Source organism: Pygoscelis adeliae, unplaced genomic scaffold (assembly GCF_000699105.1).
Source record: "Pygoscelis adeliae isolate BGI_AS28 unplaced genomic scaffold, ASM69910v1 Scaffold278, whole genome shotgun sequence".
Taxonomy (NCBI): Eukaryota; Metazoa; Chordata; class Aves; order Sphenisciformes; family Spheniscidae; genus Pygoscelis; species Pygoscelis adeliae.
In genome coordinates this window covers 337,593-354,343 of record NW_008825411.1, presented here as the reverse complement: position 1 = coordinate 354,343, position 16,751 = coordinate 337,593, and the positions used below count along the sequence as shown (strand labels likewise).

The 16,751-nt window shown below is 40.5% G+C and overlaps 1 protein-coding gene across 1 annotated transcript in view; it reads right to left on the bottom strand.

The window, feature by feature from the left end:
- SUMF1 (sulfatase modifying factor 1) overlaps nucleotides 1-16,527 on the bottom strand; it is a 32,992-nt gene extending 16,465 nt beyond the window's left edge. Inside the window, exons 1-3 of the mRNA XM_009330622.1 lie at nucleotides 16,354-16,527; nucleotides 13,935-14,009; nucleotides 1,813-1,895 (exon numbers count right to left, since the gene is read on the bottom strand). Coding sequence (XP_009328897.1) covers nucleotides 1,813-1,895; nucleotides 13,935-14,009; nucleotides 16,354-16,527 — 332 coding nt within the window. The remainder of the gene's footprint in view (nucleotides 1-1,812; nucleotides 1,896-13,934; nucleotides 14,010-16,353) is intronic.
- Between the last annotated feature and the right edge of the window lie 224 nt (nucleotides 16,528-16,751).

The window sequence follows — 16,751 nt, the reverse complement described above, 5'->3', positions numbered from 1 at the left end:
AGACCCGAAGGAAGACACCAGAAGCCTACAGCATTACTAGTCCTTGCTAGGCGAGTTTAACAGTATCTTAACAAGAAGCCAAGAGTCTCAATAGGAAAATTTACATTGCAATTTAATGGCGAATGCTCTTCACTTCCCTGTGCACTCTTCTCTTTGCTGCAGGTTCTTTCTTTGCTGTCAGTTGTGGGGTTTTTGAGGGAGAGGTGGGATGAGGAAGAGTCCTTACTCTTAGCAACATCATCTTTTGCAGCACCTAATCCAGGAAACAGTGAACTGCAGAATTTAACACAAAAGTATTTTTCTTTGGGTGTTTCAAGCAGTTTACGCAAAAGCTCCCATCTTTCCTTTGGTTTGGTTTCAGGATTGCCCCTACAATCCAAGTCTCTTTTTCCAGAAAAAGACAGAAACAATGCCTAGTCATTCTTGTCACATGGGATCCTCCCCATCCAAGCCTCTAACAGACCAAGATACTTCAAGAGCTGAGGATACTGGCCCAGAAGACAGACACAGAGGACTTCCTATTAACTTGTCTTTCCTGCCCCATTTAACAAGCCAACATATGCCCGTTGGTCCATTGGGCTACTTCCATGTGGCAAGTGTGCTAGCAGTCGTACTAGGCTAGGTTTGTGCCGTACTTCTACAAGACTAGATTCACATGGCAGGTTTCCAACTCTTATCTGCTGACTGTGACCTAAATTCCTCTGTCTCCCCCTAACAACGCCTCCTGATATTATCTCTATTTTTGCCTCAGATAATTCTTTCAATTGCCCTTGGAGAACAGACAACGGACTTGTTACTAAGCAGTTCAGCCATCAGATGATGTTACACTAACATAGCCGTGTCCTTAGAGAACTCAAAAACATGCCAGCATCGACTAGATCTAGGCTAGAGGGTCTGACTTTATTTCAAACAGCAGTTTTGAAACTTTAACTAGTTGATTAAGGCAGCTAGTGCCAACTTCATTGACACCTGTCGAGCAAGAGAAAGAGTTGCAAGATAAGAGGTCCCAAATGAAGACAGTCACATCCAAGTAAGGGTACAGTAATATACATAACTGAACAATGGCTTTCAACATGTGCAACCCAGGGCTAATTCTGCAGTATCGATAAAAAGCACCGGAGAATAATGAAGCCTTTTGATTTTCTAGGCATAAAATTCATTCCACTTCTGAACTGAAAGAGGTGGTACAAAGACATGGATCAGCAAGTTTCAGGGTTCATGCTAGCAAAGCATGGCACTAACTATAGGCTAAGGAAAAATACAGTTTTCCAAAGCATTTAGAGCTTCTAGATAACAAAGTCACAACTGATTTTCCACAATAATCAGCCTACAAAGTCAGAATACATTAAAAAGCACAAAACTGCTGCCAGAGAGATAAAAGGCCTCCAAATACCAGATGGAGGACACTCTACATGGATGCCTAGAGTACACATGCAGCCAGTATTTAGTCTTCCTCTCCAAAACCAGATCTGCACTGAATGCTCTTAAGCTGCCGATCCTCTAAAGATCTACTCTGTTTTACTGCTGATATATACATGTGAAGAGAAAACACACTGAAGCACATTTCAGTATGGTCTCTTTTCCCTTGGGTGAAAAGTGCTTGTACACGTTTTTGAAATACTACTATGCCATCGACCGTATGACCACTGAATATTGCATGCAGCACACTAGAAGATGTGAAAATAGGTGCAGAAGCAGCAGCAAGCAGGTTACTAATTAAAACCTCTTTCTTGCACCTCCATTCCTGGTGCAAGTTTACAGCTATATTCACAAGCACGGTGTGTCATAATTGAACGGCCATTTATGGCTTACCTGTTGGAGATATTAGAGTCAGGACCCTCGGGGTGCTTCCAGTTGGCTCCCTTCACAGGCAACCACCAGGGAGCAGCTGCAACCTGAAAAGGGACAAGAATGGCCAGGGAAGAAGACTTAAATTCCCAGCTAAGGGCTACTGTGAAAAACCACAACGTGACAACAGGCTACAAAGCTTTCACTCACAGCTCATGGCTCTGCCTGCAGCCAATTGACCTATTACTCTGACAAACCAAGATGATAATTTGATCCACATTACAATACTGCTGGCCAGGGAATAGCCCAGGGTATGGAACAGCACAAAGAAAATACCACCCAAAAAACAAGCGAGAGGAAGACAACTCCTGAGCATACTTTTCTAAGTACTGCCCTCTGGCTGTCTCTTTTTTTTTTTTGCAGGTCTGATACAAGGCACAGTTTATTCTCTTTGAAGGCACGGCCTTCGGCACACTACCTGTGGTGGACCAGACTGTCCTCTCAGAAATTCTCAATTACAGTTCTTCACCTCTGAAAACATACGCCAAGAACATTCGGATGGTAATAGATTGAAGAGGTCATCTGGAACATTACAGTTTTACTCGATTCTTTTACAGCAGTATGCCCGCAATACAGATAAACCAGCTAGCCTCCTGGCTGACTTCAGTTTGACACATTCCGCAGAGATGATAAAAATAAAACAGTTTTGCTTAAAGAGAATTTTCATCCCAATTATTTGCTCCCTAGACTCAGTGGTTTGGAATAACTGAAACAAAATCCTGATTACATCCTTTAACTAAGGTCAAAACACACATCTTGAAACACATTTGCTTTCCAGTTAATTAACTCAGTAAGCTGATATTAAGTTATTTGCTATCAGCTTCCAGAAGGTGGAGACAGAAGAGCCACAGAAGTTAAGTGAAGCCTTTTTTTTTTTCAGTTGGTTTGCTGAGCAACATCAAGCAGACAAAATACCCTGTAACAATGCAGACATCGAGTACTTCTCTCTAACCAGAAGTCTCAAATTTGGTTCTGCAATGCCAAGGAATTATTCCTGGAATACAGTCATTAAGGATTTCTTCTATTAAGCTTACTTCAAAGCTGAGAAGCTCAGTGCACAGCACAGTTAACTATTCTTTTCTGATTCACATTTACTTAGGAATACTTATCTTAACAATGGGTCCTTCCAGAAAATTGAGGCAAAGAAGAACACTTATGCTAACCATCAATAGTGGTTTTATTCCAGCAGCTTGAGTGCTTGTATCTCTATTACAGAGGTAATTTCCATAATGAACAAAAATCAAAGTAAATAAGCCTCCAATGCTTTCGGAGTTAAACAACCTCCCAGCTGGTTAGCCCTAGACCTAGGAGATCCAGACGCTACTCTAATACTGGCCTGTAGAACAACCTTCAGCAACGTCTGCCCTCTCTACAGCCCCTCAGCCTTCCCCGCTCCAGAGATGGCAAAGGGAAAGAAGTACAATATTTATTTCTCTTCATCATGCTGCTAAACCAACTTTGTAAAGTGTTATACGCACAGGAAGGAATTGTGCCAAGAGTGTTATCCTTTAGCTCACCAAATCTTTCACAGGAAGTCCAAAGGTAAAAGTCACTGAAAGCTGGTACTTGGGAGAGAGAGCGTCAGCCGGGTCAAACAATTTTAAACAGCAGCTTCTAGGAGGAAGCTGCATCCTTCAGCAGTGATGAGCATTTAACACGTAATTACATGTGTGTGAGAGAAAAAATTATCTATGACAAACATAAGTTGTTAAGAAAAAACTCTGGTCCAAACTACACATCAGATCCCTCATTTGAATGTTTCAGTAGGAAACTGTAGGGCATAAGAAATAGAAGTGCTGCTAATACACAAAGACATATTATCTTATTTGAAAGCATTTGATCAATCTATGCTGTAACAGCTCCCATGACAGCTTTTCACTCTTCTCCCATCATCACATACAGATTTTGCCTACAGCACACATCTGGGTACCTTACCTAAAAGCTCATTGTAAATCAATAGCAATCCTGGACTAAAGCTGCAGAGTTGTTGGCTTAAGCTCAGCTGAAGAGCCCACAGCTCTTTGCGAGCTCTAGGCAAGAACACTGGAATCCCTAAACACGCCGCGGGACTCCTCCAGGCTGGGAAGCCATCCACACATGGGTTTCTGATGTTCTCTCTTCCAAAGAGAGTGAAGAGAAGACATCGGTGTTGAACACAACAGGAATAAATATGCTCTCAGCAGCTTGCTGATGACTGAGATGTTCTGTCTGTGTGCTCTCCAAGTGGGACCCTTCAGGCATATTACTAAAGTAATGACATTTCTTAAAAGACCCTGCTTTATGATCTCCCTAGCTTGACAAGCACATAAATCGACAACACCAACCACATAATTCTGGCTCAGTTTCTAACGAAGCCAACGACATTCTCCCCACAATCAGAGCCCCTGCCCTTTTCAAAAAAGCATGAGAAGTATTTGATCTCTTACTAGAAACGACAGCTCTGTTACTGAGCATTCAAACCCAAAGATGGGATCTTCATTCAGAGAGATACTCAGCTCAACTCTCATAGCACTACAGCTTCAGAATGACCAAGCTGCTAAACAGATACTACAGTCAATAGGCTTAAAGCTAGTCTGATTTAACCAATTCCTTGTATATTTCGGGCTTTAATCTATACTCAAGGTAGGACAGAAATCCAAAGTTAGAATTTTACAGCTCTTTAAGGAAGAGAGAGGCAGTACTATTTGCTAAAGGTTCTCCGTGAATCTGAAGATTCATGAGTAAGACTTCATGATAGTTTTAAGCACAACACATTTTTGTAAATTAAACTGCTGGGTTTTGGATAAAAATCTCTGCAGGAGACTGCAAAGACTTATGCTTTAGAAGACTTTAATTTTGGAAAACATTTTTGTTATGCAAAAGAAAAAGCAGATGCTTTCAATCAAAATGGTTTATTTTAAACCGACAAAAAACACAATCTCTCTGCCTGAGAGTACTACGTGTGCATGTCTTCTGTTTCTGGCTCCGCTGAACTGAACACTAAATGGCTGCCAGTCTTTGCAGAACACCCAGATCTTTAGAGAAGTTACACATATAGTACTAGGACAGTGATAACAGTGATAGACTACGTCCAGCCTTCAATAATTAATTGGAAACTAATCTAAGTCAGCCACTGACACCAGTGAGCATGCACCAAGATGCTCCTTCCAAAAGAGAAAGTCATGTACCTGAAATTTACAGTCCTTTCAAAAAACTTCTCAGAAGTCTTTAAAGCTTTTAATTGCTCTAAATCTAATTAGTAGAAGAGCTAATTAGACAGAGATATTACAACATCACAGTTAATACAGCAAAGCCCTCCCTTGCCACTAATGAGCTTAGTTACCTTCGTAATGCTTAGTGTTCTCATGCTTCACTCCGAAGCATGTGTTCTGTATCAATCTGGCAACAGATTCATTTTGTAAAAATAGCAGCATATGCTGCTGAATAGATCTTGAAGAGATACTGAATTAGAGGACAATGCCTCCTTCATTTTGATTAACTCTTTACAGCGTAGTCTATCACTTGTAACAGAATTGGTTAACATAACTGCTCTGCAAACGTTACACAACTGCCTCGATATATAAGGAAATGCAGTTCTAGCAGCAAAGCACATTTCAGAGGCAGAGAAGCTCAATGCTTGTTTTGGTCTGATCCAGCTGAAAACTTGGATTATCCCAGCTCTCTGCTCCAGGATTAAACTTTAAGAACTCACTGTTCTGCTTATCACAGACTCATAGCGCTGTCAAGAAAAGAGAATACAATATGATAATACTAGGAGGATATACTAACAGTTAACTCCAACCTACAAGTTTTCCACTCGAAGCAATTTGCGGAACTGAAGCCTATACTCCCACGATCAGCTTGCATAAAATTCAAAGTTTTAAGTATTCCATTTTCTTTTCAAAGTAGGCTGGGATATCCTACCTTTAATTGCGCCATTAACTGGCGATTTCAAGATTTTTTAGACTACTTTACAGTTATCTTGAAGAAAATTCCTTCCTAAATACACATAGAAAAAATGAAAGGGAGGAACATCAGGAAAGTCAGCTTCATCGTCAGCATTACACCATTACTGGCACTGCAAAAGCAGTGGGGAAATACCTTTAAACACACACAAAAAAAACCCAGAAAACCCAGCCAATAACCATGAAAACATTTGTAATGGTCTTGCATCTAACATAGCACTGGCCATGTTAGATAAAAGCACCCCTCCCACTTTTGCTCCAGATTTTAAATTCAAATCACATTTATATATTAGAAGAATTACCAAAAATAAACTCAACTGAATAGCTAATCTTGGCTCTAATTCCATTTCTAATGCACAAGTCACTTGAAATAACAAAGCTGTAGATTTTAACCTTAAGTCAGGCCCATAAGACGATGAGAAATTCACGCTGTTGTCCAGACATGTAGCACCAAATATTTTTTTTTGATGTGCTACAGCATTATAATGCTATTTTAATACAATAAGGCCTGCATACACTCGGTCAAGATAAACATCTGGAAGAAGCAAAAGTTATTGCAGAGTAAGAACTGTAGCAATTTAGGAATCAACTGTCCGAAAAGAGATTTTCTGAGTGAAAAGTAGTCTAAGTCTGGAAAACTCGTCAAGAATCATTTATTAAGTGGTGGGTTCTTCAAGAAAGATGCGCACCCTTCAGTTTCAGAAGCTGACTTACTAGGTTACCATTTGTTTGAGTCAGATTGTGTTAAGTACTATACATCTTTAATTTGCAAAAGCATCCTCTTGGCTGCAAGAGCAATGTGTGCATAGGCTGGAAGCAGGCAAGTTATGAAGCATTATCTCTGGGAAATACACCCAGTGGTCTGGACACCCTCACTGCTAGCATTGGTAGGATGTGAGAAAAAAAAATTAGTTCTTCAGTAAAGAATATAATTTTTGGATGAGGTTTTATTTTATCCATGTAAGGCAGATACACATAAACCTCTGCCAATTTTTCCCCCTGTAAGCCATATCCTAAACTCTGAACAGCTAATTAATGAACTATTGAAGAAAGAGGCAGACAGAAAATAGAACATTTTTAGTAGGGCAGGGAGTTTAAGAAATAAAAATAATTACTGTGCAACAGATGAGCCACTGTCATTTTCCCCTCAGAAACCACAAAGAAATCACATTAGGCGGGGTCTCGGTCACAAGTAACTTTACACCTATGTTTCTAAGTAGCATTGGCGTACCTTCCCAACAACCCTCAGAAACTTCTTCCCTCGCTAAGATTCAGGGCAGAGATCTCTCCCACCTTCCACGCGCAGCTCCCAAGCACGTATCTTTACAGCACCTCTTTCCCCCCCGCGCTACGGGAGCCCACTTTGCCAGCAAACGGGTAATGTTAACCTACACCTGCCTGCAGGAGCGGACCATGGCTACGAACAGATCCATCGAGCATTGGGATCGTGATTCAGCAATCCCAGGCATCAGCAAGCAGCAGCTATTCCGGGCTGCTGCGTTAGCACAGCCCAGCTCTCAGCTGACGCTTACCCACGCAGCATTTTGGCTGGCTGTTGTCACTGCCTTCGTGAAGTCCTGCTCTGGGTCACAGAGGGAAATCGGTGGAGGGCAGAGACAGAGCTTAGCCCCCCCCGATTCAGCTTTGCAGTCAGATTCAGAACAGATCACACCACGAGGGGCAGTTTGAAACAAGCCGGAGCCATGTAGTGGTCCCACTTGATTTTAAAGCCATTTTCCAAATGCAAGGAAAAGCCCTTCGGCAGACGCATGCTCCCTGTTCACCTTTGCCAGCCGGCAGCTCTGTTTTTCCTTTTTATCGGCGCACTGAAAATGGCACAAACATGACCTATTTCTACGCAGTGCATCATCTCCATAGCAACAGGCTTGCGTTCAAGTTGAAACAGCTGTAACTGAGTCAGGGAGACATTGCAATGTAAATAGTGTGGAAGTGAATACCGCTTCAAGGCTCGAGACAGAGAATAGATCTCTCCTAGCCGGTTATCAAGGTTGTCATAGTAGCTGCATAAGGGAGCCATAATCTACATACGCAGCTATAACTCATATTTGTACTTGAAAATACTCTGCAGAGAAGAACAAACCTTCTATAATTACGTACATAAACTGAACTGAAACATCACTGTCAAATTCTCCACCAAATCTGTAATTAAGCGCACTAAACAGCTTAGAAGTAGACAGTTGAGTATTTTTTCCAGAAGATAGCTAATACTTGATGTTGCCAGCTTCTGCGACGCTACTGCAAGTCCCATGCTATTTATATCAATTAAAAGTCCCAGCTCCCCAAAAGCTCTAATTACAGAAGAATCTGTTTTCATTCTTATTTTCTAAGGTTTCTAGCCTCCCTCATTAGCTCAGAAATGAAAGCAATAACGGGTTTTGTTTAATATTGAATATTGATATTGTTTGCCTTAAGTCCCAATATTTTAAAGTAGTTTGAAATTTCCGTACCGCAAAAGGGAAAGGCAGCAGATTTGTAAAATATATTTATTTTTATTCTAAGTTATCAGTTGGAGAAAAGGTTTCAGACAATTGGAAACTAGCACTTTACTTTTACGAAGGGACCTTTTCCTTTGCATAAGGAAAGGTCATTGAATCTCATTCAAACAGTGTAATACTTCACAGCTATGTCAATCCTCCAAGAAAAATAACCAAAAACATTTGATGCTAAAATCCAGTAAGATTCATTATGTGCAAGCTTTGGAATCCAAAGAAGGTTCTTTTGAGGAACTGATATTCCTGGTGAGTTCCACCTTTGGAAGTCTATTTTTCAGCCAACATCTAAATCTGCACTCAAGCTAGTCATTTTTTCCAATAACCAAGCGAATATGAGCTTTAAGAAAATGCGGCGTGCACAGATATATCTACAGCCTGAGGCACAAGCAATGCCCCGCTTCAAAGTTGTAGTTTATGCTGATAAATATGGACTGGTTTTACTGGTAATTCCCAGTGAGAGATGCTTCCTGCACATTGTTCTTTATCCCAATAGTGGGAGTAAAACATAAGAAGAGAGAGATCAACAGTTCAATAGCTCCATCCTCCCAACTCATTACAGGGGATATCTGAAGCATTGGGGTCTGCAAGAAATAGGCTCACCCATCTCTTTGATTTCAGTTTCCTCTCTGAAAAAGCAAAAGCCAAGCATGGTAGAGATGAAATTTACCCTTAAAGTAGCAATAAGTATATTTGTCAACTTCTGCTTATGTATCCTATGTATGTTGACATTTTAACAGTATCAGCCAAACTATACAATAACCTACCTGCTCTCCCCCCAAGCCACAGATAAGCAAGTTAATATTGCATGCTGTCAGAAGGTACATTCTCCATTAATAACTGCTGCAAACACTAGTGCTGCTATCCTACCTGCAAACATTGCTCACTTCCTCATTAATTTGAAATACTCATTTGAAATGCATAATGTTTTCATTGTTTTTATAATGGGACTATGTCCTTTGAGTTACAGGCTAGAGGCACTGCTCTAAATAGGTAAATTGCACAGCTAAAGACCACTGCAGAGGTTTCCATACTAACAGGGATGAAAGTAGCATCCAATAGTCCTAGACTGACCAGAACTCCTTAATAGTATTTGCTCGAGTCTGCCAGTGAACTAATTTCATTGCGTTCTCAGACCAAAAATTCAATACCTCCTGAAGACAAATGAAGTATACGGATCCATATGCTTTCGTCTCTTCATTGCAGAATTTATCTTCCACAAGCCAAGAATAAAAAAGCCTTCCCACTACCCTCCAGTGAGCAAATCTGACTTATGCTGTACTCCAGTCTCGGTTAGCACTACCCTGTTTACCTTTTTCATGGCAGCTGCACAGCAAGCGAAACTCTTGCAGTTATTTGCAAGAGCTCTCAAATCCCCTCACTGGCAAGCACGCCTCAGTACCTTCTCATTTCACAGACACAATCCCCATGCTTTTTGCTCTAGGATACATTAAAATGCCATATAAATGGCATTTTACAATGCCACGGAATAATAGCACTGGGCATGCATTTTCCCCTCTCTACTTCCTCCTTAGCTCAGTCAGGGAGATAAAAGAGCAGGAAAACAGTTTCATCATAAAATAAGAATAGCAAAATATCTAAATTTTGAGCTTTTTCCATTTCCCCAAATTCTCTCAAAAGAGAAGGAAAGAAAAAATAATCTCTGAATGCCAAGCTATTGGCAATTCTAGGCTGTGTTTTATCTATGATATCTAAACCAAAGGCCAAATACCCAAGAAAGGCCATAACTTAATAGCTGTAATAGATGCAGTAATTAGTAGTTGGTTTTAATCTGCAAGTCTGAGAACTGATTTTAATATGTGAAGCTATCAAAACTTGTTAAGCCCACACAAAATGTTTTGGTTTCAAAGGACCTTCCACCCTCTCCCTAGAAAATCCTTTTTTATTTGAAGAAAAAAAAAAAAATCCTCGCCAATTCTATCAGTAACACCCTCATCTGTTACAGCGCTAAATTTTTGCTCTCTGCCATGTTACCACCACAAACTTTGAGGCCAAAACTACAACTCAAGTTCCCAGAAATCCAGAACAATTCAATTATTGGCTGCCACACCCCTTTTTACTGCTTCCCTTCCAGAGGAGGGTTAGGTCCAACCTACATTCCTGTAGCAGTGGCTATCTAGGAGACCACCTCACCTCCAGGAAATGCACACCCAAAGCTCCAACAATTATTCTACGTGCTAAGCCAGTTTGCTCCCGCATTAGCTTTCACCAGCCCCACCTCTGTTCTAATTTAGCTCCCTGCTTCCTTTGAGGGCCTATGGCAAATTTGTCTGGTTTAAGAACTGGAGAAGCCAAAGTGGCCAAATAGAGCAAAACCCCCAGATACTCCCCAAGAGACAGACGCACCTCATTGTTTATAGGAGCTGTTATGTATCATTTAGTTCAATATCTTCACTTCCACCTTTCCTCAATTCTTTCACTGCATATGAAATACTACTTCCAAAATACACATTCCTGTTCCTCTTCCCCTATATTCACATTTGCATTTAGCACCCTGTGCTTCAACTGGAGAAAAGCCTTATCAAAACACGTCTGAGCCACTAAGGCAAAGTAAAAATACAGCCCTTTCTCCCATCAGTTTTGGTGGGGCGGGTTTCAGTAGCAGAACTGAAACACACCAATGTTTATATCTTATTTCTGCTTTTCACGGTGATAGCTATGATTCAAGAAGGTACGTACCACAAGCTAAAAATATTAGTTGACTAAGGTATACATTGAGAAAAAAGCCTTAATCATCTCTATTGCTGATCACTACAATCTACTGATGCAAACCAACTTCAGGCAATTTACACTTTTTCTGATTACATTTGAATAGTTACACTGCAGTAGCCAAGTTTTAAAATATGCTCACTTTTTTTTTTTTAAAGTAATTGAATAGTATTAAATTCCTTTCACCATTTTGTCCCCAGCAGACACTAGTAGAATTTAAACATTTTGGGCAATGTAACAAGAAGCTAGCTTTTATTTTCTATTGTTTAATTTAAGCTTGCAGATCCCTAGGAAGAATTTGGTTTGCAGAACCCTTAGAGTCCCTGCCCCATAGTTGGGATGCTTCTGCATTTTAGCAATAAAAAGTTTCTTGCAAGTTGTCTATAGACACGTGTTTCTTGACAGCACAATCTATAGAAAATTGCTAATGCATTTTCTTATTTTCAACTAGCTGGGATAAGCATGGCCTACACAGAATGCGGGTGTCTGAGAAGCAATCTGACTACCTTATATTCTAACATCACATCCCCATGGCTGATGCTTCCCTTCCCTGCAACTGAAAGATGCTTGCTTGTTCTAGTCTGCAAATTGCACTGCCACAAAAACCAAGGACCTTCAAAACAACTAAGGTCTGCACAGTACTCTCAATATTTATAAGCTCTCAGAGAAAATGCATACTAGAACAGAGACACAGTTTTGAGAGGCAGAAGCATATACAGATAAAATTCTAAGCTGTATCTTCAGACATTAGAGTTCTTTTTCCAGCTCTACCACTGAGCTGCCTCCTGACACCTTCTCCTTGCAGACAGAAGTTCCTTCCTAAAAGTTGGATTTCATGGTATATAGCTGGTGAGGGGGCAGGCAGACAGGAGGAAGAAAAGCAGCTTCTAGTTTCTTTTTCACCTCCTCACAATATTACCATGTTTTAGAACTTAAGTTTGTCCACAGCATCAGCATGAAGTTAAGAAGTGCCAAACTACAAGGCAGGCAGTCACTATTCTCCAAATCACTTTACCAAAATGATTAGTACAGTCTTTCTCTGTGCCTACTCCAACAATGCTCTGCATGCCAGCAACTCACAAAGTTACCTAATAATAAATACTGAAAGACATGGCAAAAGGACAGTCTCCTAAAGTTTACTCTCAACAAATAGAGAAAACCTTCATAAAGAAGCAGCCAAAAAGACCAGTTTGGGCTCCATTCCAGCTCTCTGGCATAATACTTGTTCTGTTAGCATTACAGCCAACACTTTAAAATTTGGCTGACACACCCAGGAAAGTGGCTCCCAACGCTCTGTATGTGTTCATACAAATAGCCAAGACTGGGCTTACACCAGCAATCTTAGGTTTTTGTTTGTTTGTTTTAAAACAGAGAGCCTAATTTAGGGATTTCTGCATCACAGAACTAGGGCAGGAAAAAATTTCTCTAATACTGACAGCTGAATTTCCTGTTGTGAAGATGGGATGAACCCATCTGCATTTATTCTACCTTCAAATAAAAGATGTGCTCCTCTATAGGTGCAGTTTCACTTAACGCTTACTTATGTCTAACTGAATTATTGCCAAAAGATGCAGTTTCAGTCCTGTTACTACCTTATTCCTTCTGTACAACCTGCTTCCCTGTGTTGATTCAAGCAGTTGCAGAATGACCCAAGTTAGCTTCGCTGATCCAAAAGAAAATTAACCAAAAAAGCAAAGAAATTCCCACCCAGAGTAAATGCAACTTGAAGCTACCCCCCAAAAAAAACCCAAAAAATTGCCACACTATGCACATCAGAATGCTTCATTTCTAAGGCCTTGTCAAAGGCATGGGACGAGATCTGGAAATGCAGTGGTGTTCATCAGACCTTAGGATAGTTCTGTTGGGAAGGGACCTCAGGAGGTCACAGTGTCCAAACTTCTGCTCAAAGCAGATAAATCCATCCAGGAGATTACAAGACATAATCTGCTTATAATTGGGAGCTGTAAAGGTTAAGTGACCTGTTAAGGTTAAGGAGGAGGTAAATGAAGCCTAAGAAAGGCTCAGCAACACATACACAACAGAAGAAGAGGAAAGAGGAGGGCAGGGAAGCTTCGCTACCAAACTTTTAGAACTTTGAACTCCAGTTTAATCAGCACTGCACCTACTAGGATCACTGTGTTGCCCTAGCAAGATGAAGGGAACTGAAAAAACAGCAAGGCATACAGGATCTGCTACAGAGATGGAGGAAGCACAGTAAACTTAAACCATTCACAACATAATAAGGAGTCTTATAGACTCAGGTCTGCCATAGAAATGGCACTTCTTTGGAATATTTCCTTCTAGTGAACCTAGAAAAAGCACTCATGCAAGCATCGCTATCACATCAGATACACAGATTATCCTCATTTTCTTAAATCGGTAGGATCTGGGATTTACCCACCTCGTTTGGACATTAAGACTGCATTGGCAGAGCACGTCAGTCACATGCTCCTGGAGCCAGAAGCACTCCTGTTCTTTGCCTACACAGCATATCACTCAGCAGAGCCACTACCGACATCTGAACTTCTGAAGCATCGCTGTGTTACACGTAATAAATAAGGCTGTTTATTTGTATTAATTAATAGCCTTACTGCACCACTTAGTACAGTCCTAAATACCTCTCATTTAAGAGGCAAAAAAAGACAAGAAGGGGTTGATACTAACTTTTGCTAAATCAGAAGTTTGGGTTTTTTTAATTGTTTGTTTAAAAAAACAACAGATAATAGACTGTAAATCCTCCACACTTGAGGGTGTCTATTATTCTAGGCCAAACACCCCTCCATAAACCCCATTTTTGTGCATGGCTTTGGGAACATCACACGATTTCGATATTACTCCCACAACTGCTAACACATTTTCCCCAGTGATTGCTAAGTAAGTTTTACCCTGCTGTGTTACTCACTGCCTGGTGGATGCCAGCCTTCACTTCTTCACTCAGCATTCCCTCAAACACAAAGGAATCGCCAAATTTCTCTGCCTACAGAAAGAACAAAAGAGTCAGCCATATTATCAAAGGAATGTTATTCTCAAAACGCCACTCAAGGATTAGGAAATTCTAATAGTAATTTTGAGTTGTCTTTCAAGGAAGCTATTTTGGAACAAAAGCAAAGGTATTTTATGTCTGGATGTCGTTCTTCAGCAGCCACCGGACAGATGGCAGCTCACAGAGCTTCTGCAAATGTTTTTACTTTTATTAATTAAAAATGCAGTTCCAATTGTCCCAACTGCTTTAAAATGCTACAGTCAATAATCTAACATTCAAGGGCATATTTCATTTCTCTTATTTTTCCTTTGGGAATCACAATAAAAGACTTAAGCCTTGTCACTTACTCCTCCTTCATTATCACTAGCACCATGTTTTAAAGTGCTGTTACAACAATAGAAGAGTTAAAAGTAATCCAATCATTATATCTAGCATTATATAAAGCCAAAAGAAACAAAAAATACACAGTTTCAATGAATCACAGTACACGACACCAACCTAGTTTACCAAGGGGGGAAAAAAAAAAAACCTAGAGTGAATTGATATACTAGGGAAGTCAAAACATGTTATCAGAATTCAACACATTTGTCCTTCTCAATTTCTTCATTTTATTACAGGCATTCAAAGACTGCGAATGATAACCGATAACCATGAGCTGCTTCTGCACGCTCAGAACTCTTCAAGAGGCACAGTTTGAAAGAAGAATCCCATTCACCACACAAATTGCAAGACATTTTAGCATATGACCGTAATCTTTATACATTCAGTTTCAGAAAGGAAAGAGAAGAAAAAAAAACACTTAACTTCTCTCACTTGCCCAATCTGAAAAACCCAGACAAAGACGCAAACAAGTTTATCAAAGAGAAGAAAAAAAAAACAACTTATTTTTTTCTCTCCTGCCCAATCTGAAAGACCCAGGCAGAGGCAAACAGGTTTATCATGTAAAGGACCCCAGATTTCAGTCTGACAGCCTCCATCAAGGGCTTTTTTTTAAGTTTCTTAAAAAAATACTTTTGGGTCCATGAGATAGCTGTACATCTGGAGATTTTTTTCTTCAGCTTTCTAGTCACTTTCAGGTTTCATTTGTCACTGGAGTTCAGTCTAGTCCTTAATAAAAGGAAACCAAGAAGTAGGTTGGCTCTGTTTACCCGCAGTAAGTAATGCAGACGTTATTTAAATACACAAAACCAACTTAGCTGCATCCCAAAAAAACTCTGCAGAATCAGTGCTGTTTACTCTAACTCTGAGTTTATTTTTCCAAATCCAGCATAAAAGGGGGCCCCATGTGAGGGGGGAAGGGAGAAAGAGTAAGTGGAGCACCCAACTACACCCGCTGAGCCATGAAGCACTGTCTGAAACAGACCCCAGCTGATGCAGCGCTGCATTCAAATACCACTGCACACGCGCTCATTCCAGAAGCTGTTGGCAACAAGTAAGCCCTGTTCAAACTCAAAATTGTTAAGCAACCTTTTTTCATAATTATTGAGCTAAGAATTTAAAAACAGAAATAGTGCCGTAGATAAAAGAAACCCTTCATCCAACCAGAAGGATCCTGTCTTCCAAATGAGAACCAGTTTATCAAGTGAATTCAGTGAAGTGCCTCCTCCGAGACCTGATCATTACCGAGGCTTTTATTTGCCTAAAAGGCCTGTCAGGGTTTTATAGAAGTTGCGTAGGAACAGTCAACTGTCAGGAAAGATCAGAGCCTCAGGCACAGGTAACTTCTTTCTTGGAAGAACCTTAACATATTCTTTCTTAGTTCGTTGCTCCCAGTAACATGCACAAAACTCTATTATTATACTTGCTATTGTATCTTCTTTAGACAGCAGGGCTTTCTACTGCTCAGCTCATTAGCAAGTAGCTGCGCTGAACTAGCCTGCAAAGTCCTCAGCTATCACTGTTTTTTAAATCCCTTCTCCCCTGGTTCCTCTAAAATAAGGAAAAATCTAACAACATAGTTGTACTGGTACAAAGATGTCCTAGGACCCAAAGGTCAAAAAAAACCCAAACAACAAAACCCCCCAAAAACCTGCAGAGACGTCTTCAGCCATCTGTTAGCTTCACCCAGGCTGCCTCAGTCATACTGTAGGGAAGAGATTAGTTCAGATATCAAGACACTTACTAAATGTAACAGTATACGTTTAAATGCCCTTTCAGACCCCTGGGCAGCAAGGCAAGACAACTTTCTCTCTACACTACTTACATCAGAAACATTCTAGTAGGCAAAGCCCAAGCAAGTATTGTGACATCCTTCAAAAAAAAGAAAAGCCTAAGTTTTTAACGGGATTTTGCCAACACAAAGAAAGATGACAGGAGACTGTATACCTTTCTGCCTTACCTCAGTAACGTACCCAGTAGAATTCACAAATCTCTCAAACTCCTCATTGCTGACCTCATACTGATCCATGTAGAAGCTGTTAACGTGGACTCTTCTAGCAGGCCATTCTCCATCTTGCTGTATTTCAGGCTCATTAGTGCCCATTGTGAACACTCCTCCTGGAATAGCGACCATCTGCAGAAAACACACCACCCAAGAGATTATGAAAGACTGAAAAGGCTCTTACCTGTCTTATTCCTCCTCCACCTCATCTTTGGAGGTGCTTTTGCTCTGAGCAGCATTTCACTGACAAAAGCAGCACAACAAAAAGGCAACAGTGGCATCTTGACCACCACCTGTTTGGAAGAAATAGCAAGCAAAACTTAAACAGAGAATAAAACCCCCATTTGTAGCTCTTT